This window comes from Pogoniulus pusillus, chromosome 41 (genome assembly GCF_015220805.1).
Source record: "Pogoniulus pusillus isolate bPogPus1 chromosome 41, bPogPus1.pri, whole genome shotgun sequence".
In the NCBI taxonomy this organism is placed as follows: Eukaryota; Metazoa; Chordata; class Aves; order Piciformes; family Lybiidae; genus Pogoniulus; species Pogoniulus pusillus.
Genome location: NC_087304.1, coordinates 4,195,893 through 4,221,445, shown reverse-complemented (window position 1 = coordinate 4,221,445; position 25,553 = coordinate 4,195,893). Strand labels below are relative to the sequence as shown.

The following is a 25,553-nucleotide window of genomic DNA, read 5'->3' as shown; positions in this document are numbered from 1 at the left end:
AGAGGGGCTGAGAGCAGGCAGGCAGAGAGGGAGCTGGGGGTGGTGGGAGAGAGGAGCTGCAGAGGAGGCAGCAGTGCCCAGGTGGGCAGCAGAGCCAATGGCATCCTGGGCTGGCTCAGGAGCAGTGTGGGCAGCAGGACAAGGGAGGTTCTTGTGCCCCTGTGCTCAGCACTGCTCAGGACACCCCTGGAGTGCTGTGTCCAGCTCTGGGCTCCTGAATTGCAGAGAGATGCTGAGGTGCTGGAAGGTGTCTTGCTGCCCTTCTCTGGACACAAAGAGCTTCTTGCTCCTCTTCCAATCCCTTTCCTTAGCCTGACCATGAGCAGCATCTGATCAGGACGTTTTGCTGCCCAGATCTTTGTGGCTTTTTCTCCCTCTGTTCTCATCTACTGGTTACAGACTAAGTGCTAGGTCAGCCTGGGTGGCACCCAGCAGCATTGCCAACAGCCCTGGCTGCTCAGGGTGCCAGGCTGGATCCTGTGGCTTTGGCAGTGACTGTACCTAGAAGGGCCACAGCAGGACACACAGTCTGGAGCAGCCTGGCTGTCCTCCAGGCCTGGCATCCATGCCATGCTTCACAGGGCTGCAGAGCCTCCAGCTGCCTCCCACAACCTCCCCTTGCTATCTACTGCTGGGCAAAGCCATCTGAGGTTCAGGGAGCTGACAGCTTCCCCCAGTGACCTTCTTATTCCTCTTCAGACACTCTACTGACTGCAGAGGAGCTGGACTGGGTGACCTTTGAAGTATTCTATGACTCCAAGTACTCTGTGATTCTAAAAGCCTCCTTCAGGATGGTTTTGGAGTCTCTCTGTCACAGGATCACAGATGTCAGGGGTTGGAAGGGACCCAAAAGATCATCCAGCCCAACCCCTCTGCCAGAGCAGCACCATCCAATCCAGCTCAGGGCACACAGGAGCACATCCAGACAGGCCTGCAAAGGCTCCACACAAGGACACTCCACAACCTCTCTGGGCAGCCTGTGCCAGGGCTCTGGGACCCTTCCAGACAAGAAGTTGCCCTTGTGCTGAGCTGCAACCTCCTGTGCTGCAGCTTCCATCCACTGCTGCTTGTCCTGTGCCAGGGAGCAGTGAGCAGAGCCTGTCCTCCCTCCTGACCCCCAGCCCTCAGAGATTGACAGACATTGATTCAATCCCCTCTCAGTTTTCTCTTCTGCAGCCTAAGCAACCCCAGGGCCCTCAGCCTCTCCTCAGCAGGCAGTGCTGCAGTCCCCTCCTCATCCTCACAGCCCTCCCTTGGACTCTCTCCAGCAGTTCCTGTCCCTCTGCAACTGGGGAGCCCCAAACTGAAGGCAGTGCTCAAATTGGGGTCTCAGCAGGGAGCTGAAAGCTCTCCCCAGTGATCCTCTTACTCTTCCTTCAGATCCTCCCAAAGCAAACCTCCTGACTGCAGGGGAGCTGCACTTGGTCACTTCTAGAGCTCCCTTTCAGGTATTCTATGATTCTAAAGGACTCTCTGAGGATGGTTTTTGGAGTCTGCCTGTCCCCAGAGCTGGGCTCAGGAGCTCCTCATGCTGCTGTCCGCTCCTGGTGCCCCTCTCTGGTGCCCAGCAGCACAGGGCAGCCTGGAAGGGCTCCTTTTGCTACCAGCTCTCCAATCTCAGAAGGTGACTTCAGAAGGAAGGAGGAAATGAGCTCCTGCCCTTTCTTGCTGCTTATTGTTTTGGTGTATCCTGAGAGGGCTTTGTTTTCCAGCAGGCAGCATTGGAGCCCTCGCAGTGTTTATCCTTTGCTTTAGGAGTGCTTTGTCCTCTTGGGGGACACTCCACAGTGCCAGCAGCACAGGAGCAATGATGGCAGCCCAAGAGCTGCAAATATGATGTGCCTGGGGAGGGAAAGGGCTCAGAGAAGCATGGAGTGGGAAAAGCCCTCTAAGATCATAGAGTCCAACCAGCAAGCCAACCCCAGCATGGCCACCAAACCATGGCCCCTAGCCTCCAGGGGTGGGGACCTCATCACCTCCCTGGGCAGCCCCTGCCAGTGCCTCCCTCCAACACCAGCGAACTGGAGAGCTCCTTCAGCTGGCAGCAGAGCTCAGCTGCCTCCCATCAGAGCACTCTGAAGGCCACGGTTAAAATGAAGGGTGGGAGCAGAGGGAGGATCCCCTCTGGGCTCTGCCTGCTCCTCTCTGCACTCTTTGGGCTGTTTGATCAGCCAGGAGGATCTCCTCTGGGCTCTGCCTGCTCCTCTCTGCACTCTTTGGGCTGTTTGATCAGCCAGGGAGGATCTCCTCTGGGCTCTGCCTGCTCCTCTCTGCTTTCTCTTTCTCTTTGGGGTGTTCGATCAGCCAGGGGAGGATCTCCTCTGAGCTCTGCCTGCTCCCCTCTGCTTTCTCTCTCTCTTTGGGCTGTTCGATCAGTCAGGGGAGGATCTCCTCTGAGCTCTGCCTGCTCCTTCTTCACCCACAAGCTTTATACCGCTGCGGGCAAGCCCTGCCTGCTGCGGTGATGTCACAGCCAGGGCGGCCCTCCCCCAGCCCTGTAGCTTTGGACATTTTTGAGGCTTTTATTTACTTTTTAACTTTTTTTTCCCCCCCTCCCTCCCTCCTCCTTGCCTAATCCTGGCAAAATCTCTGAGCTAAGTTTTTTTTTTTCCTTTTAATTTTTTTCCTCCTTTTTTTTTCCTTCTCCCTTTGGGTTTTTTTTTTTTTTCCTTCTCTCTTTGTTTTTTTTTTTTTTTCTCTCTTTTTTTTTTCTTTTCCTTTCCCCCTTTTTTTTTTTTTGGTGTTTTCCCTTTTTGAGCAGCCCCTCTACATGCTGCCTCCCGAGCTGCTCTCTTATTACTGCTCACTTCCTGAAAGGAGACTTTTGAAGCGAAGCCCTTTAGCTCCAGCGCTGCCTTGGGTCTGACAGAAGAAAGCTTATTGAGGCAGGCGACATAAAACCCTCAGCCTGGAAACTTTCTGACACGCACAGGACTTGAGAAGGAAGAGAGAGAAGATTTATTGTTATTTTTTTGGCTGCTGTTGGGGGAAAAGGGAGGGAAAAAAAAAAAAAGCGACAAAAAGGAAACATCAACTAAGAAAGAAAAAAGCTGAAGGAATTAAAGGAGGAGGGGAAAAGAAGAAGAAAGAAGAGGAAAAACACTCAGAAAGGTAAAACACTCTTTCCTTTTCCCATCGGAGGCTCTTTTGAGGTTGGAGTGGGGGTGGTCTGGAGGTGGAGGGCAGGGGAAATGCTCTTTGAAATCAAAACCTTCTCCCTGGAGAAGGAAGGAGCCCGAAGAGCACTGCACACTGGCAAAGAAAAAACCACCCAAACCCCACCACATTTCTGAGAATGAAAACCCTGTTCGCCCTGCTCCAACATTCAGAGTTTCCATGCGGGGCCAGGGGTTGTGTTTCAAGGCAGCGGCTGCGGGCAGGCAGCGGCGCTCGCCTGCTTCGCCTCCCTCCCGGCGCCGCTGCGCTGCGCTGAGCCCATCTTAGCTGCCCTGAAACCTCCTTCTCCTCCGCACAGCTGCTGCAGGCAAAGCTCTGGGTTGTACAAGAGGCAGCAGAGCCCATCTTAGCTGCCCTGAAACCTCCTTAGCAGGCAAAGCTCTGGGTTGTACAAGAGGCAGCAGAGCCCATCTTAGCTGCCCTGAAACCTCCTTCTCCTCCGCACAGCTGCTGCAGGCAAAGCTCTGGGTTGCACCGAGGCAGCAGAGCCCATCTTTGCTGCCCTGAAACCTCCTCCTCAGCACAGCTGCTGCAGGCAAAGCTCTGGGTTGTACAAGAGGCAGCAGAGCCCATCTTTGCTGCCCTGAAACCTCCTTAGCAGGCAAAGCTCTGGGTTGTACCGAGGCAGCAGAGCTCATCTTTGCTGCCCTGAAACCTCCTTAGCAGGCAAAGCTCTGGGTTGTACCGAGGCAGCAGAGCCCATCTTTGCTGCCCTGAAACCTCCTTAGCAGGCAAAGCTCTGGGTTGCACCGAGGCAGCAGAGCCCATCTTTGCTGCCCTGAAATCTCCTCCTCAGCACAGCTGCTGCAGGCAAAGCTCTGGGTTGTACAAGAGGCAGCAGAGCCCATCTTTGCTGCCCTGAAACCTCCTTAGCAGGCAAAGCTCTGGGTTGCACCGAGGCAGCAGAGCCCATCTTTGCTGCTCTGAAATCTCCTCCTCAGCACAGCTGCTGCAGGCAAAGCTCTGGGTTGCACCGAGGCAGCAGAGCCCATCTTTGCTGCCCTGAAACCTCCTTCTCCCCAGCACAGCTGCTCCAGGCAAAGCTCTGGGTTGCACCGAGGCAGCAGAGCCCATTTTTGCTGCCCTGAAACCTCCTTAGCAGGCAAAGCTCTGGGTTGCACCGAGGCAGCAGAGCCCATCTTTGCTGCCCTGAAATCTCCTTAGCAGGCAAAGCTCTGGGTTGTACCGAGGCAGCAGAGCCCATCTTTGCTGCCCTGAAATCTTTCTCCCCAGCACAGCTGCTGCAGGCAAAGCTCTGGGTTGCACCGAAGCAGCAGAGCCCATCTTTGCTGCCCTGAAACCTCCTTCTCCCCAGCACAGCTGCTGCAGGCAAAGCTCTGGGTTGCACCGAGGCAGCAGAGCCCATCTTTGCTGCTCTGAAATCTCCTCCTCAGCACAGCTGCTGCAGGCAAAGCTCTGGGTTGTACAAGAGGCAGCAGAGCCCATCTTTGCTGCCCTGAAACCTCCTTCTCCCCAGCACAGCTGCTCCAGGCAAAGCTCTGGGTTGCACCGAGGCAGCAGAGCCCATTTTTGCTGCCCTGAAATCTCCTTAGCAGGCAAAGCTCTGGGTTGCACCGAGGCAGCAGAGCCCATTTTTGCTGCCCTGAAATCTCCTTAGCAGGCAAAGCTCTGGGTTGCACCGAGGCAGCAGAGCCCATCTTTGCTGCTCTGAAATCTCCTTCTCCCCAGCACAGCTGCTGCAGGCAAAGCTCTGGGTTGTACCGAGGCAGCAGAGCCCATCTTTGCTGCCCTGAAACCTCCTCCTCAGCACAGCTGCTGCAGGCAAAGCTCTGGGTTGCACCGAGGCAGCAGAGCCCATCTTTGCTGCCCTGAAACCTCCTTCTCCCCAGCACAGCTGCTCCAGGCAAAGCTCTGGGTTGCACCGAGGCAGCAGAGCCCATTTTTGCTGCCCTGAAATCTCCTTCTCCCCAGCACAGCTGCTGCAGGAAAAGCTCTGGGTTGCACCGAAGCAGCAGAGCCCATCTTTGCTGCCCTGAAATCTCCTTAGCAGGCAAAGCTCTGGGTTGCACTGAGGCAGCAGAGCCCATCTTTGCTGCCCTGAAACCACCTCCTCAGCACAGCTGCTGCAGGCAAAGCTCTGGGTTGCAGGAGACAACAGCTTGAATCTCTTGCAGCTGATCCAGGCGTTCCTTGCTGTCCTCATTCCTAAGGATAAACACAGCTTCTGCTCCCTCTCCCTCTTTTTCCCTGCCTCTCCCCATCTCCGGCAGCTGCCAGTGCCTCTTCTTCTCTCCCCTCCCGTCTTGGTGTGCTCAGAGGATCGCAAACTGCCTGCCCTGGCAGGAGCTGCGGTGTCATTAACTCTGTGTGCAGCAGCAGGCAGCCAGCCCCACCGCTCGCATCGTTCGTTTCTGTGCTTTGCTTGTCTTTTCAAGGCCTTTTTTCCCCCCTTTTCCCTTAGGAGATCAATCCCTCTGAAGATGTTATTTTAAACATCAAAGTAGATATTAGTGATGGGGGCACGCCAGAAGATTATCTCATTAGAGCTGAAGGAGCTGTGCTATAAATAGATAGGAGTTTATAAAATAACCTTGGCAAACAACTTCCAGAGGGGGAAGAAATCGACCCAGAGAGGGAAGAAATCGACCCAGAGGGGGAAGAAATCAACCCAGAGAGAGAAGAAATCAACCCAGAGGGGAGTGGGGGGAGCCATGGTGGTTGGAGCTGCTCTCCAGGGCAGGCACCCCCACAGCTTTCAGGCAAAATTTCATCATGGAGATTTATTTTAGGGAGACTTTCCAGGTTCAAACCATCCCCTGTGAACCTCGGGGGCTGTTTGTTTTCCTGTTTCCCTCCATGCCGATGCCTGTGTTGGCTGGAGGGAGCTCAGCCACATCAGGGCTCTGTTTTCCTGCTCCCTTCATTAATGTTCTCCTTAGCGGAGCTCACGTGGTGGCAGCCTGCAGTGTAGTGCCTGGAGGGTGAGGGTTTAGTGCCTGGTGGGTGAGGGAGCAAGGAGAGCTTTGGAGCCTTTGTTCACTTCTGGTCTTCCCCACACACAGCCCTGAACAGATGTCCCAGGGGAGAAATGCTTTGTGAGGCACCCAGGTAATTCCCCAGCTGGAGTAGAGATGCTCCCCTGGGCTTTGCTTGCCACAGCCTTGCCCAGATGATCTAGTGCCTGGTGGGTGAGGGAGCAAGGAGAGCTTTGGAGCCTTTGTTCATTTCTGGTCTTCCCCACACACAACCCTGAACAGATGTCCCAGGGGAGAAATGCTTTGTCAGGCACCCAGGTGATTCCCCAGCTGGAGCAGAGTTGTTCCCTTGGGCTCTGCTTGCCACAGCCTTGCCCAGATGATCTAGTGCCTGGTGGGTGAGGGAGCAAGGAGAGCTTTGGAGCCTTTGTTCACTTCTGGTCTTCCCCACACACAGCCCTGAACAGATGTCCCAGGGGAGAAATGCTTTGTCAGGCACCCAGGTAATTCCCCAGCTGGAGCAGAGTTGTTCCCTTGGGCTCTGCTTGCCACAGCCTTGCCCAGGTGGCCTAGTGCCTGGTAGATGAGGGAGCAAGGAGAGCTTTGAAGCCTTTGTTCATTTGTGATCTTCCTCCCTCAAAGATAAAACAACCCAAATGTCCCAGGGGGGAAAGGCTTTGCCGGCGCCCAGGTAATTCCCCAGCCGGCTCAGAGGTGTTCCCCTGGGCTCTGCTCGCCGCAGCCTTGCCCGGACTAGCCTGGAATGCCTCTGCCAGGGAAGCTTCCTCCAGTTCCCGGGAGGTTGTTGCAGTGCGACAAAGCTTCTCCATATATGGGACGTGCCGAGCGCTCTGCTTGCTCCATCCTCGGCTCCCCCTCGCTCCTGCTTCGCCCCACGGCCGCAGCCTCTCCTTCCCCTCTCCTCCTCAGCTCCCCCAGAGCATCCCGCACCCGGCGCTGCGTCTCCACTTGCATTCCCCAAGCAGCTGGAATGGGCAAGGTCCTGTCACCTCCTGTAAATCAGCCTTTGCCCAGATAAGACCTGAGGGCTGAGCTGTTTCACTTGGCAAAGACCCCCACACACATCCCCCACCCACCCACCCGCGATAAGCCGCAACCCGACGAGCAGTGGATGGGGCTCGAAGTGGAGCCCTCAGGGAAGTGTCTGCCAGGCAGGGGAGAAGCCTTTTAAGTACCACCATGCAAAGCTGTAACGTGAGAGGCTCTCTTATCTCTGATGGCCACCCAGAGAGGACTGAGTGTGCTCATCACCACTTGCAACCCTGCTCCAGGGGCTCGGCTGCCCACAGGACCCAGCTCCACCGAGGTCTTTCCAATGCAGGTTGCATCAGGCCCACCCAAAGGGATGTTCCTATCCAAAACGCTTCTCTAAAGCTTATCTGAAACCCCCAACTCCAAATCCCACTTTTCTTGCCAAGTTTCCAGCAATTAGTTCATTCTAAGCCAGAAACACCCCAGGATGTGTTTGTCACATCCTGTCCTAGCCTGGATCTGAAGTGAACACAAATGAGCTTAAAAGAAACAGAATTTGGACCAAATTTGCCAGGTTTTCACTGGGGAGCCAGCTGGTGGCACCTCAGATGTGCTGGAGGGGGGGGGAAAGCAAGTCAAAAAGGTCTCTTGAGCCCTGGGAGATGTTTGCAGGGTGAGCAGTTACATATCCTGGGAAATTATAAGCAGGTGGAGTCTGATGCAGGGATTGGAGAGTGGGAAACATGGAAAAATCACCTGGATCCAGACTCCTTCTACAGCACTGAAGGAGGTTTCAAAGGTTCACCATCAGAGCAAATATTCCCATCTTGGTTACTGGCAGCAATCAGTTAAGGTCTGCAAAGCAATTGAACAGCTGCGAGATTGTCCACTGAGAGTTTTTGCCAAGGTGATTTTTAGCTCCACCTGCATAGGAGAGCCCTGCAGAGGGACCTGGCCAGGCTGGATGGGTGGGCAGAGGCCAGTGGGGTGAGACTGGACAAGGCCAAGGGCAGGTTCTGCACTTGGGCCACAACAACCCCAAGCAGCACTGCAGGCTGGGGCCAGAGTGGCTGAGAGCAGCCAGGCAGAGAGGGAGCTGGGGGTGGTGGGAGAGAGGAGCTGCAGAGGAGGCAGCAGTGCCCAGGTGGGCAGCAGAGCCAATGGCATCCTGGGCTGGCTCAGGAGCAGTGTGGGCAGCAGGACAAGGGAGGTTCTTGTGCCCCTGTGCTCAGCACTGCTCAGGACACCCCTGGAGTGCTGTGTCCAGTTGTGGGCTCCTGAATTGCAGAGAGATGTTGAGGTGCTGGAAGGTGTTTGGAGAAGGGCAGCAAGGGTGGGGAGGGGCCTGGAGCAGAGCCCTGTGAGGAGAGGCTGAGGGAGCTGGGGGGATGCAGCCTGCAGCAGAGGAGGCTCAGGGCAGAGCTGATTGCTGCCTGCAGCTGCCTGCAGGGAGGCTGTAGCCAGGTGGGGTTGGGCTCTGCTGCCAGGCAGCCAGGGCCAGAAGAAGGGGACCCAGGCTGAAGCTGTGGCAGGGCAGGTTGAGGCTGGATGTTGTTAGGAAGTTGCTGGCAGAGAGAGTGATTGGCACTGGAATGGGCTGCCCAGGGAGGTGGTGGAGTGGCTGTGGCTGGAGGTGTTGCAGCCAAGCCTGGCTGGGGCACTGAGTGCCATGGTCTGGTTGGTTGGCCAGGGCTGGGTGCTAGGTTGGGCTGTTTGAGCTTGGAGCTCTCTTCCAACCTGCTTCATTCTATGACTGTTGGATTTAATGCTCTTGAAGAGCTCTTCCATGGGTCTGTGGTTCTATGACTTGAGTGGAGCAATGTCAGGAGCTGTGGTTAAGTGCAGGATCTCCATCCGGCTGCTCCACTGCTGCTGTTCTGCACTCAGCCAGGCTGGGAAAAGACTGCTTGAGGTGTGCCCTGCCTGACTCTTCAGCATCTTTACCTTCTGGTCATCACTCCAAAGCACTGTTGCTGCTCTTCTGGTTCCTACTCTTCCATTGTAGCTTAATTTTCACAGGGTCAGTTGAGTTAGAACCAGTTTGTTCCTGGGCAGTTGTGCAAATCCTTCTGAGCTGAACTCAACAGGTGAAGTGAGGACACAGAGGGGATGGAGCATGTCCAAAGAGTAACCCAGCTGGTGGAAGGCCTTGAGCACAAGTCCTGTGAGGAGCACCTGAGGGAGCTGAGGTGGTTTAGTCTTTAGAAGAAAAAGGTTGAAGTGAGACCTTATTGCCCTCTACAGCTGCCTGGAAGGAGGCAGGTGGGGGTTGGTCTTTTCTCACATGCAGCAAGTGACAGGACAAAGGGAAATGGTTTTAGGTTGTGCCAGGGGAGGTTCAGGTTGGATATTAGGAACAATTTCTTCCCAGCAAGGGTTTTCAGTCATAGAATCAGGCAGGGTTGGAAGGGACCACAAGGAGCAGGCAGTGCCAACCCCTGCCATGCCCAGGGACACCCTACCCTAGAGCAGGCTGCACACAGCCTCAGCCAGCCTGGCCTCAAACACCTCCAGCCATGGGGCCTCAACCCCCTCCCTGGGCAACCCCTGCCAGGCTCTCACCACTCTCCTGCTCAACAACTTCTTCCTAACATCCAGTCTGACTCTGCCCACCTCCAGCTTTGCTCCATCCCCCCCCCCCCCCCCCAGTCCTCTCACTCTCTTGCAGCCTAAAAAGTCCCTCCCCAGCTTTCTTTCACTGGCTCAGCCTGCCCAGGGAGGCAGTGGAGTCTCCACCCCTGGAGGGGTTTCAGAGCCCCATGGATGTGGTTTGGTGGCAGTGGTGGCATTGTGAGCTCTGGCTGAGCAGTTGGACTTGCTGATCTCCAAGGTCACTTCCAGCTTCCCCAGCCCTGTGATTCCATGAAGCTCCCTGCTGCCTGCCTGCCACCAGCCTCCACTGAGCCTCACCCCAGAGCAGCTTCCAGTCGAGCCCAAAGTGCCAGAGATGAGTTCAGCCCCACCAGGGTTAGCAGCTCTGCATTTTCTGGCTAGGAGATGAGGCAGCTCCTCCACAGCCAGGCCCAGGGAGAAATGCACTTGGTGGCCTCTGGACCACAGCCTGCTTGTTAGGAGGCCACATGTGCCTGTGAGTCGGCATATTTCTGCCATCCCCCCCCAAATCCAAACCATCTGGGCCATCTGTTTGCCTGAACAGAGAACCTGCAAGGAGGGGAAGAAGGGCTCATAAACTTTCTGAGCTTGCTTAAGAGAGCTGCAGCCTGGAAACGATCTGCAGAGATCTTCCAGGTCCTGAAGGGCTGGAGGGAGTCCACAGCTCGATGTGGTCTGCAAGATTTCATCCCCCTGCAGAGCTTCCCTGGTATGTTCCTCCATGTGGTTTGGGGTCTCTTAACGTGGTTTGGAGTCTCCTAATGTGGTTTGGGGTCTGTGAGTGCTCCCTGTTGTGAGCTGCTTTGCATGAGCAGGGTGATCAGAAAAGCCTGGCTGAGGCACTTGGTGCCATGGTCTGGTTGCCTGGACAGGGCTGGGTGCTAGGTTGGACTGGGTGAGCTTGGAGGTCTCTTCCAACCTGCTTGATTCTATGGTGCTATGATTTCATGGTAGGGGTCCCCTTGCTCTTGCTCACACTGCCTGCAGATCCCATTCTGTGCTTCTGTGCTCCACAACCTCCCTGGAGGTGTTCAGGACCAGGCTGGATGAGGCCCTGAGTGACCAGTTCTAGTGGGAGGTGTCTCTGCCTATGGCAAGGGGTTTGAACTGGCTGAACTTTGAGCTCCTTTCCAACCTAAACCATTCCATGATTCCTTCTCTCAAGCCAACATCCCTGCCTGGCATATCCAAAGGCATAGGTGGTGCATGATGGCATGGGGTGGTGCATGATGGTGTGGGTACCCAACTGTGCAGGCAGTGCACATCCTGGTGCAGGCAGGTGTGTCCCTGTGCACAGCCACACACACCCAGAGCTGCAGTCCTGCTCTGCATGCTTGTGCCCACCCTCACCAACACCCAGCTTGGCAAAGCCCCTCAGGATCACCAAGTCCAACCTAGAAGCCTACCTAAGATTCACCTTAAACCATCTCCCTGAGCACCACATCCAAACCACCCTGAAGCACATCCAGGCTGGGTGACTCCACCACCTCCCCGGGCAGCTCATTCCACTCCCTCTGTGAAAAGCCTTTTCCTGATGTCCAATCTCCACCTCCCCAGCCTCAGCTTGAAGCCATTCCCCCTTGTTCTGTGCTTGCCACTTCTTCACTTCGAGGATGGCAGAGCCCTGCAGCAGGCTGCCCAGAGAGGTGGTGAAGTCTTCTGGCTCTGGAGAGGTTCCAAACTCTCCTGGACGTGTTCCTGTGTGGCCTGCCCTAAGTGACCCTGCTCTAGCAGGGGGGAGGGGGTTGGAGGAGCTGATCTTCAGAGGTCCCTTCCAAGCCCTGCGTGTGTGACTGCATGGCAGGGCAGATGAACTTGCTTTTAATGACTGCTTGGTCGTCTGTTTAATTCCAGTGTTTTGTGCAGGGCTGAAGCCAGCAAGGAGAGCAGTGGCAGGGGGCCAGCAAGTCTGGGTCACAGGGAGCAGCTCCAAGCTGTTGCATAAGTGCCGTCTGAAAGCAGACCTGCTTGGGGGAGACCTCTCCTTAAAGCAAAAGAAGTCCAGGACTGGGAGCGTTGGGGCTTGCTCAGTGGCCACTTTACACCTGGCTGAGGCTGTTTGGTCTAGCAGCTGGGTTTGGGGCACTGCCCCTTGCTGGACAGCCCTCCCTTGCTCCTGCTACCAGCTGGTTCATCTCTCCTGCTTTGCTGTGGAGGAGCTGGGAGCAGTTTGCCACACTCGCAGCGGTGCAGTGACCCCAGATAGGGCCAGGTCCTTATGTAACACAGAGATAGGATTTCCAGAAAGCAAAGCAGCTGCTGTCAGAGAGAGGTTGGAGCTCTCAGCTCTCCCCTCTCCCTCCCTGGCCTCTGGGTTTCTTTTGCCCCTTGGGCAGGTGAAATTCAAGATCCCACTGGATTTCGGAGAGGAGCAAAGGGGCAACTCAGTCCTTGCCTCACTACCCTGGCAGGGGATAGGCTCAGCTGTAAAACAATTCTTGTGTTTGAAAGAGGGGGGGGGGGAAGAAAAAAAGGCAAAGCCCAAACCTAGTCCACTCCCACACAGTCCTGGAGGGAGCCCAAAGCCCTCTGAAGTTGCTTGCACAAAGGCCTGGAGGGTGTGCCCGGCTCCAGCGCAGCCTGGAGCACAGCAGCCAGCTGGGGAGAGGGCAGTGAGGGTGACCCCCTGCTCACCCTGGCAGCCAGCAGGGGGCTGGAGACCTGGGCTCAGACTCTTTGCCTCTCAGGCTCAGATGGGCAGCAGCAGTTCGGATTTCCCAAGTTGCCTTTGGATGGGGCTGGGGTTTGTAGGGCTCAGCAATGCACCCTGGGGGCCATGAGGGCTAATGGGATGTATTGGGAAGAGTGTGTCCAGCAGAGCCAGGGAGGTTCTCCTCCACCTCTGCCCTGCTGAGACCTCATCTTGAGCACTGCCTTCAGTTTGAGGCTCCCCAGTTGAAGAGGGACAGAGATCTGCTGGAGAGAGTCCAAGGGAGGGCTCTGAGGATGATGAGGGGACTGCAGCACTGCCTGCTGAGGAGAGGCTGAGGGCCCTGGGGCTGCTTAGGCTGCAGAAGAGAAGACTGAGAGGGGATTGAATCAATGTCTGTCATTCTCTGAGGGCTGGGGGTCAGGAGGGGGGGACAGGCTCTGCTCACTGCTCCCTGGCACAGGACATGCAGCAGTGGATGGAAGCTGCAGCACAGGAGGTTGCAGCTCAGCACAAGGGCAACTTCTTGTCTGGAAGGGTCCCAGAGCCCTGGCACAGGCTGCCCAGAGAGGTTGTGGAGTGTCCTTGTGTGGAGCCTTTGCAGGCCTGTCTGGATGTGTTCCTGTGTGCCCTGAGCTGGATTGGATGGTGCTGCTCTGACAGGGGGCTTGGACTGGATGATCTCTTTGGTTCCCTTCCAACCCCTGACATCCTGGGATCCTGTGTTGACAGGGATACAGCAACAGCTCTGGCTGCGGGCAAGCTCCAAAGCAGACCCCTCAAGGCACTGGGCTGGGTGTCTGCAGGGAACCACACACAGGGTGAGCTGCAGCAGGCTCTCCAGGCAGGGTGGGCTGCATTCAAGTATCACAGTATCACAGTGTCACAGTATCACCAAGGTTGGAAGAGACCTCACAGCTCATCAAGTCCAACCCTTTACCACAGAGCTCAAGGCCAGACCATGGCACCAAGTGCCACGTCCAGTCCTGCCTTGAACAGCTCCAGGGACGGCGACTCCACCACCTCCCTGGGCAGCCCATTCCAGTGGCCAATGACTCTCTCAGGGAAGAACTTTCTCCTCACCTCCAGCCTAAATTTCCCCTGGGGCAGCCTGAGGCTGTGTCCTCTCGTTCTGGTGCTGGCCACCTGAGAGAAGAGAGCAACCTCCTCCTGGCCACAACCTCCCCTCAGGTAGCTGTAGACAGCAATAAGGTCTGCCCTGAGCCTCCTCTTCTCCAGGCTAACCAATCCCAGCTCCCTCAGCCTCTCCTCGTAGGGCTGTGCTCAAGGCCTCTCCCCAGCCTCATTGCCCTTCTCTGGCCACGCTCAAGCATCTCAATGTCCCTCCTAAACTGGGGGGCCCAGAACTGAACACAGCACTCAAGGTGTGGTCTAAGCAGTGCAGAGCACAGGGGCAGAATGAGCTCCCTGCTCCTGCTGGCCACACCATTCCTGATGCTCCTTGCCCTTGCTCCAGAAGCAGCCCGGAGCGGGTGGCAAGGAGGGGGCCGAAAGGGTTGCTGCGGAGCGGTGCAGGCAGAGAGCGGTGCAGGCAGAGAGCGGTGCAGGCAGAGAGCGGTGCAGGCAGAGAGCGGTGCAGGCAGGGAGCGGTGCAGGCAGAGAGCGGTGCAGGCAGGGAGCGGTGCAGGCAAGGAGCGGTGCAGGCAGGGAGCGGTGCAGGCAGGGAGCGGTGCAGGCAAGGAGCGGTGCAGGCAAGGAGCGGTGCAGGCAGGGAGCGGTGCAGGCAGAGAGCGGTGCAGGCAGGGAGCGGTGCAGGGCAGGGAGCGGTGCAGGCAGGGAGCGGTGCAGGCAGAGAGCGGTGCAGGCAGGGAGCGGTGCAGGCAGGGAGCGGTGCAGGCAGAGAGCGGTGCAAGCAGGGAGCGGTGCAGGCAGGGAGCGGTGCAGGCAAGGAGCGGTGCAGGCAGGGAGCGGTGCAGGCAGAGAGCGGTGCAGGCAGGGAGCGGTGCAGGCAGGGAGCGGTGCAGGGCAGGGAGCGGTGCAGGCAGGGAGCGGTGCAGGCAGAGAGCGGTGCAGGCAGGGAGCGGTGCAGGCAGAGAGCGGTGCAGGCAGAGAGCGGTGCAGGCAGAGAGCGGTGCAAGCAGGGAGCGGTGCAGGCAGGGAGCGGTGCAGGCAAGGAGCGGTGCAGGCAGGGAGCGGTGCAGGCAGAGAGCGGTGCAGGCAGGGAGCGGTGCAGGCAGGGAGCGGTGCAGGCAGAGAGTGGTGCAGGCAGGGAGCGGTGCAGGCAAGAAGCATCCCGCGGCCGGAGGCTGCTGCGTTGTGGTGAGCAGTGATAACTACGTGTTTCTCATTCCTCGCTCGCCGTGCCCCCAGAGGGGCCAGGCTTGGAGCAAGCGAAGCAGATTGAAGGTTCGAGCTCTTGTTTTCGGTCCTGCGGAGCAGAGACTTTAACCCCTTCGCCAACGCTCCCGCAGCAGCTCGCAGCCGATCGCTGCTGGGCTGAACCCATCCTGCTGCTCTGGAGCTGAGAGATGACTTCCCGGTGGAAATCCTGTCCTGCTGGCAGGATGACTGCAAAAAGAAACTCACCCAAACATCGCCCCCCCCCCCCTCCAAGCCCTACCATCTGCAGCTCAGCATGTTTCCAGCTCAGCAATCCAGCCAAATATTTGCTCAGGAGTATCAGGGCTGCCTCTTGCTGGAAGCTGAGGAGGTCTCAGGAAGCTTTGCATCCACCAGCGGGCTCATCACCCAGGGCAGCAGGCTGAGGAGGGGCAGCGCTGTGAGCTCTCGGCCTCAGGAAGGTGCAGGAACCTGCTGAGAGGTGAGGGGTGGTGGCTGTGCACACCTGGCACACACAGCGGCACCCCCCAGCCCCCACCTGCCTTGGGTAACGCAGAGCTGGCCCCAGAGGGAGGGACCTGGCTTGAGGTGGTGAGGAGGAGGGAGGTAGAAGTGGGGAGCAGTGATTTGGGAGGGTTTAAGAGAAAGGAGGCAGGGGTGGCAGGTGGTGGCTTTCTACTTTCTATTGTGACCCATCCCCTCCAGCTCAGCAGAAGAAGGACAGGGACCTGTTGGAGACCTAATTGAGGGCTGGACCCCTCTGCTGTGAGGACAGGCTGAGAGATGAGAGCGTTCAGCCTGGAGAAGAGAAGGCTCCAGGGTGACCTTCTGGTGGCTTTTCAGTTCTTAAAGGAGCCAGAAGAAAGCTGGGGACAGGCTTTTGAGCAGAGCCTGTTGGGACAGGACAAGGCTTGGCAGGGGGGGGATAGTCTGAAACTGAGAAGAGGGAGATTGGGACTGGAGAGAAGGAAGACATTTGTATGCTGAGGGTGGTGATACCCTGGCCCAGGCTGCCCAGAGAGGTGGGAGATGCCCAACCCTGGAACCCTTCTAGGCCAAGCTGTTTGGCAGCCTGCCCTTGCTGATGGCACCTCCCAGAAACGCTGCTGGGATGAAGTGGTGCAGCCGTGGGAGGCTGCTCGCAGGCTCTGCGAAGAGAGGAGATGACAGTGGAAGGGCTGGGGTGGGGGGTGGGGGAAGGCAGGGGAGTGCCCTGCGAGCATTTCCTCCCACCAGGGCAAGCTGGAAGCAGCAATCTGTGTTTGCATTTCTCTCTCAACCCCACCTCCCTAAAACCTAAGGAAAAGGACACCTGAGCTCATCCCGTGCAAAAGCTGGACGAGAAACCTGGAAGCTGCCGGGCCCTGCATCTTTAAAAAGCAGTTAAATTCCTTTTCTTTGCACTAGGAGGCACCTTGAACCTTCCTCTTGGCCCCTAGTGGAGCCCATCTGCTTCCTATTACCTTCCCATAAAGCTTTCTCTCTCCGGCCAAGCCAGGCTTTCAGGGAATTCTGTCTGCAGCCCCGATGTTGGAATTAGTAACAGTTGTCATCTGCTCTGCTTTTGCTTCTCTTCTCCTTTCTGCTTTAGCCCAGCTCCAGTTTGCAAACCTCCCCCCCCCCCCCCCCCCCCCCCCCCCCCCCCCCCTTTTCAGCTCGGGAAGATGTGACCTTGAAGCCACACAGCTGTGGCATCCTCCTCCTCCTCCTCCTCCTCCTCCTCCTCCTCCTCCTCCTCCTCCTCCTCCTCCTCCTCCTCCTCCTCCTCCTCCTCCTCCTCCTCCTCCTCCTCCTCCTCCTCCTCCTCCTCCTCCTCCTCTTCCTCCTCCTTCTCTTCCTCCTCCTCCTCCTCCTCCTCCTCCCTTTAGCTCCCCTTCATCCTGGTCCCTGCTGCCCACGGGTTCAGGGCGGCTCAAGCCACCTTGGCGCAGGGGACGGCAGCAGCGGCGGCCGCCCGCGGGCTGCTGCCAAGGACAACGAATTCCTTGGGAAGGAGCAGATTGGGACAAGGCCCAGTGGAAGGAGGCACGAGAGCAGAGAGGTCACTTCGTGCCCCAAGTCCTCTCCGTGGCCCCTTCCATCCCCACTGCCCTCAGCGTGGGCTTTGGGCTCCTTGGGGCATGTCCGCCCCTGCCCGCTCGCCAAACAAACCATCTGCAAAGTGAGGTTATGGAACAGTTTGTAGGTATTGAGGAGCTGTGGAGGCCAAACTGCTCCTGCTTGCTGCTCCCCAGTGGGATGGAGTGGGGGTGTGTGTGTGGGGGGCTTCTCCTGCAGGGAAGGGCCTGGGAGGTGAAGCTCTGCTGGGAAGGGGCCAGGTTCGCCTTGCTGGAGGCATCGCAGCCCTGCGGGTGGGAATTTTGCAGCTGTGATTCCTGACAGTTGTGCTGCTCCAAAGTTCCCTCCTTCCCCCACCTAAGCTTGGGGCTTGAAGGGTCTTGGGTGCCTGCAGCCCTCTCCCCAGCCCTTCGTTTAGAGGAGCTAGGGCTGAAGGGGAGAATGGGACACAAAAGGCACCAGCGGTGACTGGCACAGCTCAGGGTCGTGGAGAGGCTGAGGAAGGGACAGCAAATCAGGAGAGCCCTGAGGAAGCTGAGTTCAACAGCTGGGAAACAAGGGGAAATTAGCAGTGTGAAGCCCAGGAGAAAATACACTTCAGCTGAGCAGCTTTCTGTCCACAGACCTTGGAGCCATGACAGGAGTTAGAAGCTGGAATCTCAGCCTTTAATAGATGCTGAAAAACGCTGACTGAGGAGAGGGCTGCTGCAGGCAGGGCTGGCAGGTCACCACCTCCCTCTTTTCCAGCTGACTTCCTGCAGCCCTGCAGGGAGCAGGCAGGCAGCAGCTTGGCTGTGCATTGCTGCGGTCCTGCCTCTGACCCCTCTGTGCCCAGCTAGGCATAGCCTCAGAGAGCCACAGTGCTGCTGCTCTCAGCATCCTCCTGGGTGGGAGAGCTCAGGGCCGTTCAGCCTGGAGAAGGGAAGGTTCCAGGGAGACCTTGGAGGTGCATTTTAATATCTGATGGGGACCTACAGGAAGGCTGGGGGGAGGGCAATGTTAGAGGGGCAAGGGTTTGAAACTGGAGCAGGGCAGAGTTGGAATCAGAATGAAGCAGGTTTGAAGAGGGCTCCAAGCTCATTCAGTCCAAACTATCCCCCAGCCCTGTCCCATCACCAGACCATGGCACTAAGTGCCCCAGCCAGGCTTGGCTTCAACACCTCCAGCCACAGCCACTCCACCACCTCCCTGGGCAGTCCATTCCAGTGCCAATCACTCTCTCTGACAACAACTTCCTCCTCACATCCAGCCTCAACCTGCCCTGCCACAGCTTCAGCCTGGGGCCCCTTCTTCTGGCCCTGGCTGCCTGGCAGCAGAGCCCAACCCCACCTGGCTACAGCCTCCCTGCAGGCAGCTGCAGGCAGCAATCAGCTCTGCCCTGAGCCTCCTCTGCTGCAGGCTGCACCCCCCCAGCTCCCTCAGCCTCTCCTCACAGGGCTCTGCTCCAGGCCCCTCCCCAGCCTTGCTGCCCTGCTCCAAACACCTTCCAGCACCTCAACATCTCTCTGCAATTCAGGAGCCCAGAACTGGACACAGCACTGCAGGAGTGGCCTGAGCAGTGCTGAGCACAGGGGCACAAGAACCTCCCACAGAGTCACAGAATGTCAGGGGCTGGAAGGGACCTCCACAGCTCATCCAGTCCAACTCCCCTGCCAGAGCAGAGTCTCCCATACCAGACCATGGAGAGGTTGGACAGCAGGAGGCAGTTCTACACAGTGAGGGTGGGGAGACACTGGAACAGGCTGCCCAGGGAGGTGGTTGAGGCTCCATCCCTGGGGACATTAAAGGTCAATCTTGATATGGCCCTGAGCCTATTGCCTCTTGTCCCATTTCTGGGCACCACTGAGCAGAGTCCGGCCCCATCCTCTTGCCCTCTGCCCTTTAGCTCTTGCTGAGCATTGCTCAGCTCTCCTCTAGCTCTGCTCTCCTGCAGGCTCTCAGCCCCAGGGCTCTCAGCCTCTCCTCCTCACAGAGCTGCTCCAGGTCTCTCAGCATCTTCACAGCCTCTGCTGTGCTCTCCCCAGTAGCTCCTTGGTATCACTGCTCAGATATTTGGTAATTCCTTGGCATCACTGCTCAGACCTTGGGGATTGTCCAGGCTGTGGTTAGGTTTGTGCCATGCTCATCTCATCCATCATCTGCTCCCTGGCTAGGAACGAACCCCAGAGGCTTTCTCCAGCACTCTGTGAGTTCTGTGTAATTGTCTCAGCCTGAGTGGAAATTCTCTCAAGCCAACAACCTTTCACTGGAGCAATTAGCAAATCATTTAAAACAAGAAATACAATTGGGATCTCCTGATCTGTCTGTGGATGGGGCTGAGGAGCAGGGGGTGAGTTCCCTGAATGCTTCCTTTGTTCGCAGGCACTGGTGTAGGTTTAGCCAAGGCACTCTGGGAGCCAGCGCCTGTCTCCATGCAGGGACTGTCATTAAAAGGGGATTTTAACACCAGGGAAACCGAAGGAGGGAGGGTTCTGAGGCTGCTGCTGGCTACCACCCTCCTAGTGCCTTTATTTCCTGCTCTCCTTTAAGGGATCAGGTAACTGAGACCAGGTCACCCCTGGCTCTGTGCTTCCTCATGGCTGTTCCTACAGGACAAAGGGTTCCCCTTCACTGTCAGCTCCTTCCCTGGGGTGTGAGGTGAATTCCAGCCCCTCAGTGCTGCTGTGAGAGCAGAGCAGGGGCTGGGCTGGCAACAGAGCTCTCTCCTGGGAAGGCATCTGGGCGTGTGGTGTCCTAGTGGCAGGGGAAGAGGCTTCCCATGCTGTGAGCTGCATTTGCTCCTCGTCCTCTCCTCTCCTCGTCCTCTCCTCTCCTCGATCAGGCTTTCCTCCTCCACCCTGCTCACCACTTTCCCATCTCCCTCTCCCCCATCCCTTGTTCCCCATCTCCTTCTCCCTCATCCCTTGTTCCCCATCTCCCTCTCCCCCATCCCTTGTTCCCCATCTCCCTCTCCCCCATCCCTTGCTTCCCATCTCCCTCTCCCCCATCCCTTGTTCCCCATCTCTCCATTCACTCATCCCCACCCTCTCCATTGCAGGGGCGATGCCACCGAGATCCTGCGCTTCCAACTAGCCCAGGCTGAGCCCAGGCTGAGCTCACTGTGCTGGCCCAGACACAGCACCCAGCACCCACACCACCAGCCTGGGCACAGCAGCCAGCACCCACCCCACTGGCCTGGGCCTGGGCACAAGACCCAGCAGCCACACATCAGCCTCGCTGCTTTGGGGACGCCACGGAGCAGCTGAGGATGCCTGCGGAGGGCCTGAGGACTCCTGTCCCCACATAGGCGTTGGCCAAGGGAGAGACATGTTGGGACAGTGCCCTTCCAGCTGGCACAAGACTCCCTGCACTGAGACAAGCAGCACCAACCATGGCAATAGCTTGGAGGCTCCTCATGTGGACTGTCACCTTCACTGCGGCTCTGTGCGGCTTTCCCGGCTACACCTTCCAGTCACAAGGTAGGGCTCGAGGTTTGAGGGGGGTCAGGGAAGCTAGACCCAGCCAGAAAGCCCAGTGCTGGCCCTCGAGGGAGCTGTGAGGGGGGGATGCTGTGCTGAGAAGCAGGTGGAGACCCCTCAGACCCTGCTCGTTGTAGCACTGCAGAGCTCCTCCTGCCCCTGGGTTTGCAGGAGGTTTGAGTTCACCTCCAAGGGACAGATGTGGAGCTGGACAGGATGGAGAAGAGGGTGGAGAGGAACCTCATGAGGTTCAGCAAGGGCAAGCATAGGGTTCTGCACCTGAGGAAGAATAAATGCCTGCAGCAGTGCAGGTGAAGGGGTGGCCTGCTGGCAAGCAACTCCACAGAGAAGGACCTGGCAGTCCCAGGGGGGCAGCAACATGAAGAAGAGTGGGGACAGCAAGTTGAGGAAGGTTCTCTTCATCTACTCTGTCTTAATGAGGCAACACCTGGAGTCCTGGGTTCAGTCCTGGGATTCCCAGTTCAAGGGAGAGGCAGGGAACTACTGGAGAGAGCCCAGCAGAGGCTCTGAGGATGCTGAGGGGCCTGGAGCAGCTCTGTGAGGAGAAGAGGCTGAGAGCCCTGGGGCTGAGAGCCTGCAGCAGGCTGCACAGAGAGGCTGTGGAGTCTCCTTCTCTGCAGAGCTTCCAACCCCCCCTGGGCATTGTGCTCCTGGGCAAGCTGCTGTGGGTGCCCTGCTGGAGCAGGGGGGGTTGGACTGGGTGAGCTCCAGGGGTCCCTTCCAACTCCCTCTTGGTCACTGTGCCCCTTGGCAAGCTGCAGTGGGTGCCCTGCTGGAACAGGGGGGATTGGACTGGGGGAGCTCCAGGGGTCCCTTCCAACCCCCTCTTGGTCACTGTGCCCCTGGGCAAGCTGCAGTGGGTGCCCTGCTGGAGCAGGGTGGGACTGGATGACCTCCAGAGGTCCAACCTCCACCATGCTGGGACTCTGGGGTGTGTTTAGCTCTCAGATGTTCCCTTCCTTGACTTTTTTGCATCAGAGCAGTGGAGCCTGTGTAAGAAAAGAGCCATGGGCAAGCAAGGAAAGGTGGAGGAGATGTGGCAGCAGCAGAGGAAGCTTCCCTTGCCCTGGCGTGGAGCTGCTCATCCTCAGATGAATAGAGGCTTTGTCCCGGGGAGGGCTGCTCTGTGCCTGCAGGGATGGGCTCTGCCGGTGCAAAGGAGGCTGCTGGAGGAGCAAGGTTGGATCCTACACAGGCTTCTGTGAGTGGGCAGAGATAGCTCTCCCCACATCCCTTCCCTCCTGCTTCCCTTCCTCCTGCTCTGCCTTCTCCTGGCAGATTTGTGATCCCTGAGAGGTCCCCACGGAGCCATGAGGAGGTTTTCCTGGAGAAAGGCTTTTTATATCAGCTCTTCCCAAGCAGTCTGACAGCCCTCTGGGAACACCAAGCTGCTTATCATGGGCACAAGCCCCACTGATACCATGGGTGCAGCACTGCACGTTGCAGACCAAGAGCTATTAATACAGCCTGAGGTGGCTGAGAGGTCAGAGGGGAGAGGAGAATTGCAGAACCAAGCAGGTTGGAAGAGAGCTCCAAGCTCAAACAGCCCAACCCAGCCCCCAGCCCTGCCCAGCCACCAGACCATGGCACTCAGTGCCCCAGCCAGGCTTGGCTTCAACACCTCCAGCCACAGCCACTCCACCACCTCCCTGGGCAGCCCATTCCAGTGCCAATCACTCTCTCTGCCAACAGCTTCCTCCTCACATCCAGCCTCAACCTGCCCTGCCACAGCTTCAGCCTGGGTCCCCTTCTTCTGGCCCTGGCTGCCTGGCAGCAGAGCCCAACCCCACCTGGCTACAGCCTCCCTGCAGGCAGCTGCAGGCAGCAATCAGCTCTGCCCTCAGCCTCCTCTGCTGCAGGCTGCACCCCCCCAGCTCCCTCAGCCTCTCCTCACAGGGCTCTGCTCCAGGCCCCTCCCCAGCCTTGCTGCCCTGCTCTGGGCACCTTCCAGCACCTCAGCATCTCTCTGCAATGGAGGAGCCCAGAGCTGCACACAGCACTGCAGGGGTGGCCTGAGCAGTGCTGAGCACAGGGGCACAAGAACCTCCCTTGTCCTGCTGCCCACACTGCTCCTGAGCCAGCCCAGGCTGCCATTGGCTCTGCTGCCCACCTGGGCACTGCTGCCTCCTCTGCAGCTCCTCTCTCCCACCACCCCCAGCTCCCTCTCTGCCTGCCTGCTCTCAGCCCCTCTGGCCCCAGCCTGCAGTGCTGCTTGGGGTTGTTGTGGCCCAAGTGCAGAACCTGCCCTTGGCCTTCTTCAATCTCATCTCACATCTGCAGCTGCTTCAGGCTAACAAGAGCCTAGCTGGGATGTCCCTCCAGGATCCCAGAGCTTCCCTCCTTGATGCTCTCCAGAGCCTTCCAGAGCCACCAACCTGACCATGCCTGGGCTGCCTTGGCTGCAGAGCTGAGGCTCTCTTGCCTCTCCCCACCCATCCAGCCTCTTCCTGATCCAGGCCAGGATGCCCCTGGCTCCCCTGACCATTGAGAGGTGCTCAGCACTACAGCAGAAGCAGCTTCTCACACACAGCCTCACCCTCCAGGCTCTGGGCACTTTCATTTACCTCCTGGAGGTACCTTGCAGGTCAGAGATTGCAGCCTAAGGTCCCAGGTCCTTTCTAGCTGTTTCTTTACCCAAACCTCCTTCCCAGTTCAGTGTTTTGCAAGCCCACGTGGGCTGCAGAGAAGGAAAAAGAAAAACAAGACACTTCCTAGAGCATTTTTTTCCAAGCCTGAGGTCATGGTGAAGTGCAAATAGTGGCTCTTGTTTGCCTGCCTGCAAGGGGGGGATGCAGGAGAAGCTGAAGCACAGGAAGGTAAAGAAGTAGTAATGATTTCTGGCTTGTGGAGGCAAAGGAGAGGTGCCAGGACTGCTTTTGGTCTGGAAGGATGGGAGGCTAACCCCTAAAGCCAGCTGCTGGGAGGGTCTGTCCTGTTCCTGGTGGCCAAGCAAGCTACCCTGTCAGGTTGCCACAGTGGCATGAGGGCAGATCTCACCCAGAAGAGGAGGTGGAAAAGAAGATGAGAGGAGAGCAGGAGGTGGTGCCTGCTTTGGCTCACACTGCATCAGCCCTGGGGGTGAACACCTGCACCCATGGGTTAGTGTCTTCATTGCTTCTCTCTGGAGGAGGAGAGCTGGAAACACCTCCAAGGTCTTGGCTTGCCCCAGCTGTCTTTACCTGCCAACCTGTGCACTGCACATCACACCTGCAGAGGCATTAGGAGTCTGTGCTTCACTGAATCCCAGCATGGAGGGGTTGGAAGGGAGCTCTGGAGATCAGCCAGCCCAGCCCCCCTGCTCCAGCAGGGCACCCACAGCAGCTTGCCCGGGGGCACAATGCCCAGGGGGGTTAAGAGCTCTGCAGAGAAGGAGACTCCACAGCCCCTCTGGACAGCCTGCTGCAGGCCTCCAGCAGCCTCACAACAAACAGCTTTCTCCTCCTGGTCAGGTGCAACCTCCTGGGTGCCAGTTTGTGCCCCTTGCCCCTTGTCCTGTCCTTGGGCACCGCTGAACAGAGTCTGGCCCCAGCCTCTTGCTAAAGGGAGGTGGTGGAGTCCCCATCCCTGGAGGTGTTTAAGAGGAGGCTGCATGAGGCACTTAGTGCCAGGGGTTAGTTAATTAGGAGGGTTGGGTGATAGCTTGGACTGGATGATCCTGGAGGTCTGTGACTGTGACTCTGTGGCTCTATGACTGTGACTCTGACTCTGTGACTGTGACTCTGACTCTGTGGCTCTGTGACTCTGTGACTGTGACTCTGTGGCTCTGTGACTGTGACTCTGTAGCTCTGACTCTGGCTCTGTGACTGTGACACTGTGACTGTGACTCTGACTCTGTAGCTCTGACTCTGGCTCTGTGACTGTGACACTGTGATTTTGTGACTCTGTGGCTCTGTGACTGTGACTCTGACTCTGGCTCTGTGACTGTGACACTGTGACTCTCTGTGACTCTGATTCTGTGGCTCTGTGACTGTGACTCTGTGGCACTGTGACTGTGACACTGTGACTCTCACTCTGTGACTCTGTGATTCTGTGGCTCTGTGACTCTGTGACTGTGACTCTGTGGCTCTGTGATTTTGTGACACTGTGGCTCTGTGACTGTGACACTGTGACTCTGTGACTCTGATTCTGTGGCTCTATGACTGTGACTGTGACACTGTGACTGTGGCTCTGTGACTGTGACACTGTGACTCTGATTCTGTGGCACTGTGACTGTGACTCTGTGGCTCTGTGACTGTGATACTGTGACTTTATGATTCTGTGACTGTGACTCTGTGACTCTGTGACTCTGTGACTCTGTGACTCTGTGGCTGTGACTCTGACTCTGTGGCTGTGATTCTGTGAGTCTGATTCTGTGACTCTCTGACTCTGTGACTCTGTGATTCTGTGGAAACACACCAGGGGAAAAAGCAAGCTGCCACTGGTGCCATGTGGACAGAGTGTCCTAGGGAGTCCCAAGTGACTGGAGGTGGGGAGAGTGAGGCTGGAGGTGAGGAGGAAGTTGTTGAGCAGGAGAGTGGTGAGAGCCTGGCAGGGGTTGCCCAGGGAGGTGGTTGAGGCCTCATGGCTGGAGGTGTTTGAGGCCAGGCTGGCTGAGGCTGTGTGCAGCCTGCTCTAGGGTAGGGTGTCCCTGGGCATGGCAGGGGTTGGCACTGCCTGCTCCTTGTGCTCCCTTCCAACCCTGACTGCTTCTGTGATTCTATGGCTTAGCCTCAGCCTTAGCAGGGTTACAGAATGGTTGGACTGGAGGATCTTAAAAGTCTTTTCCCACCAGAATGATTCTGTGAGCAAACAACCTCCAGCCATGAGGGGTTCAGAACAGGCAGTGATGGAGGCAGATGTCCTGTCCACGCCATGGGAGCTTTTCCATCCTCTGCTGGAGGTCTCTGGTGCCAAAAGCAGAGCTGCAGCCACATCCAGGCTGGCAGCCCCTGAGGCATTTTGCTTGAGACAGGAGAGAGAAAGGAGAGATTTCTGTCGAGGCTCAGAGTGCCAATTTGTTTGACAGGCAGAAGTGCTGCTGGGTGAGTGCAGGCAGACAGGGCTGACAGTGCCCCTGCCAGAGCACAGCTCCTAAGTGGTCTGAGACAGGCTCAGAAGCTCAAGTGCCCCAGGAGAAGGTGCTAAGCCAGGCTGATGTGCTAAAGAGCACCAAGCTGGGAAGTCAGGAGGCTGTCACAGATAGAGAGCCCAGGCTGGGGAGCTGTGCTGCCTGCCTTCTGTTCCTGCTGTCTGCTCAGCACAGCTTGGCAGCTCTGATGACCTCCTTTCTTCTTTGGATTCATAGAATCATAGAGCTGGGAGTGTGGAGAAGATGAGGCTCAGGGCAGAGCTGATTGCTGCCTGCAG

General features: G+C 57.5%; 1 protein-coding gene across 2 annotated transcripts in view; it reads left to right on the top strand.

Moving 5' to 3' along the window:
• The first annotated feature begins 2,103 nt into the window (after window positions 1-2,103).
• ADAMTS10 (ADAM metallopeptidase with thrombospondin type 1 motif 10) overlaps window positions 2,104-25,553 on the top strand; it is a 65,463-nt gene continuing 42,013 nt past the window's right edge. The window contains exons 1-2 of one of the 2 annotated variants that reach the window (XM_064175122.1): window positions 2,104-3,111; window positions 19,766-20,186. In XM_064175122.1, the coding sequence (XP_064031192.1) occupies window positions 20,099-20,186 (88 nt within the window). In that variant the 5' untranslated portion in view covers window positions 2,104-3,111; window positions 19,766-20,098. The remainder of the gene's footprint in view (window positions 3,112-19,765; window positions 20,187-25,553) is intronic. The other variant, XM_064175121.1, reaches the window with a different exon arrangement.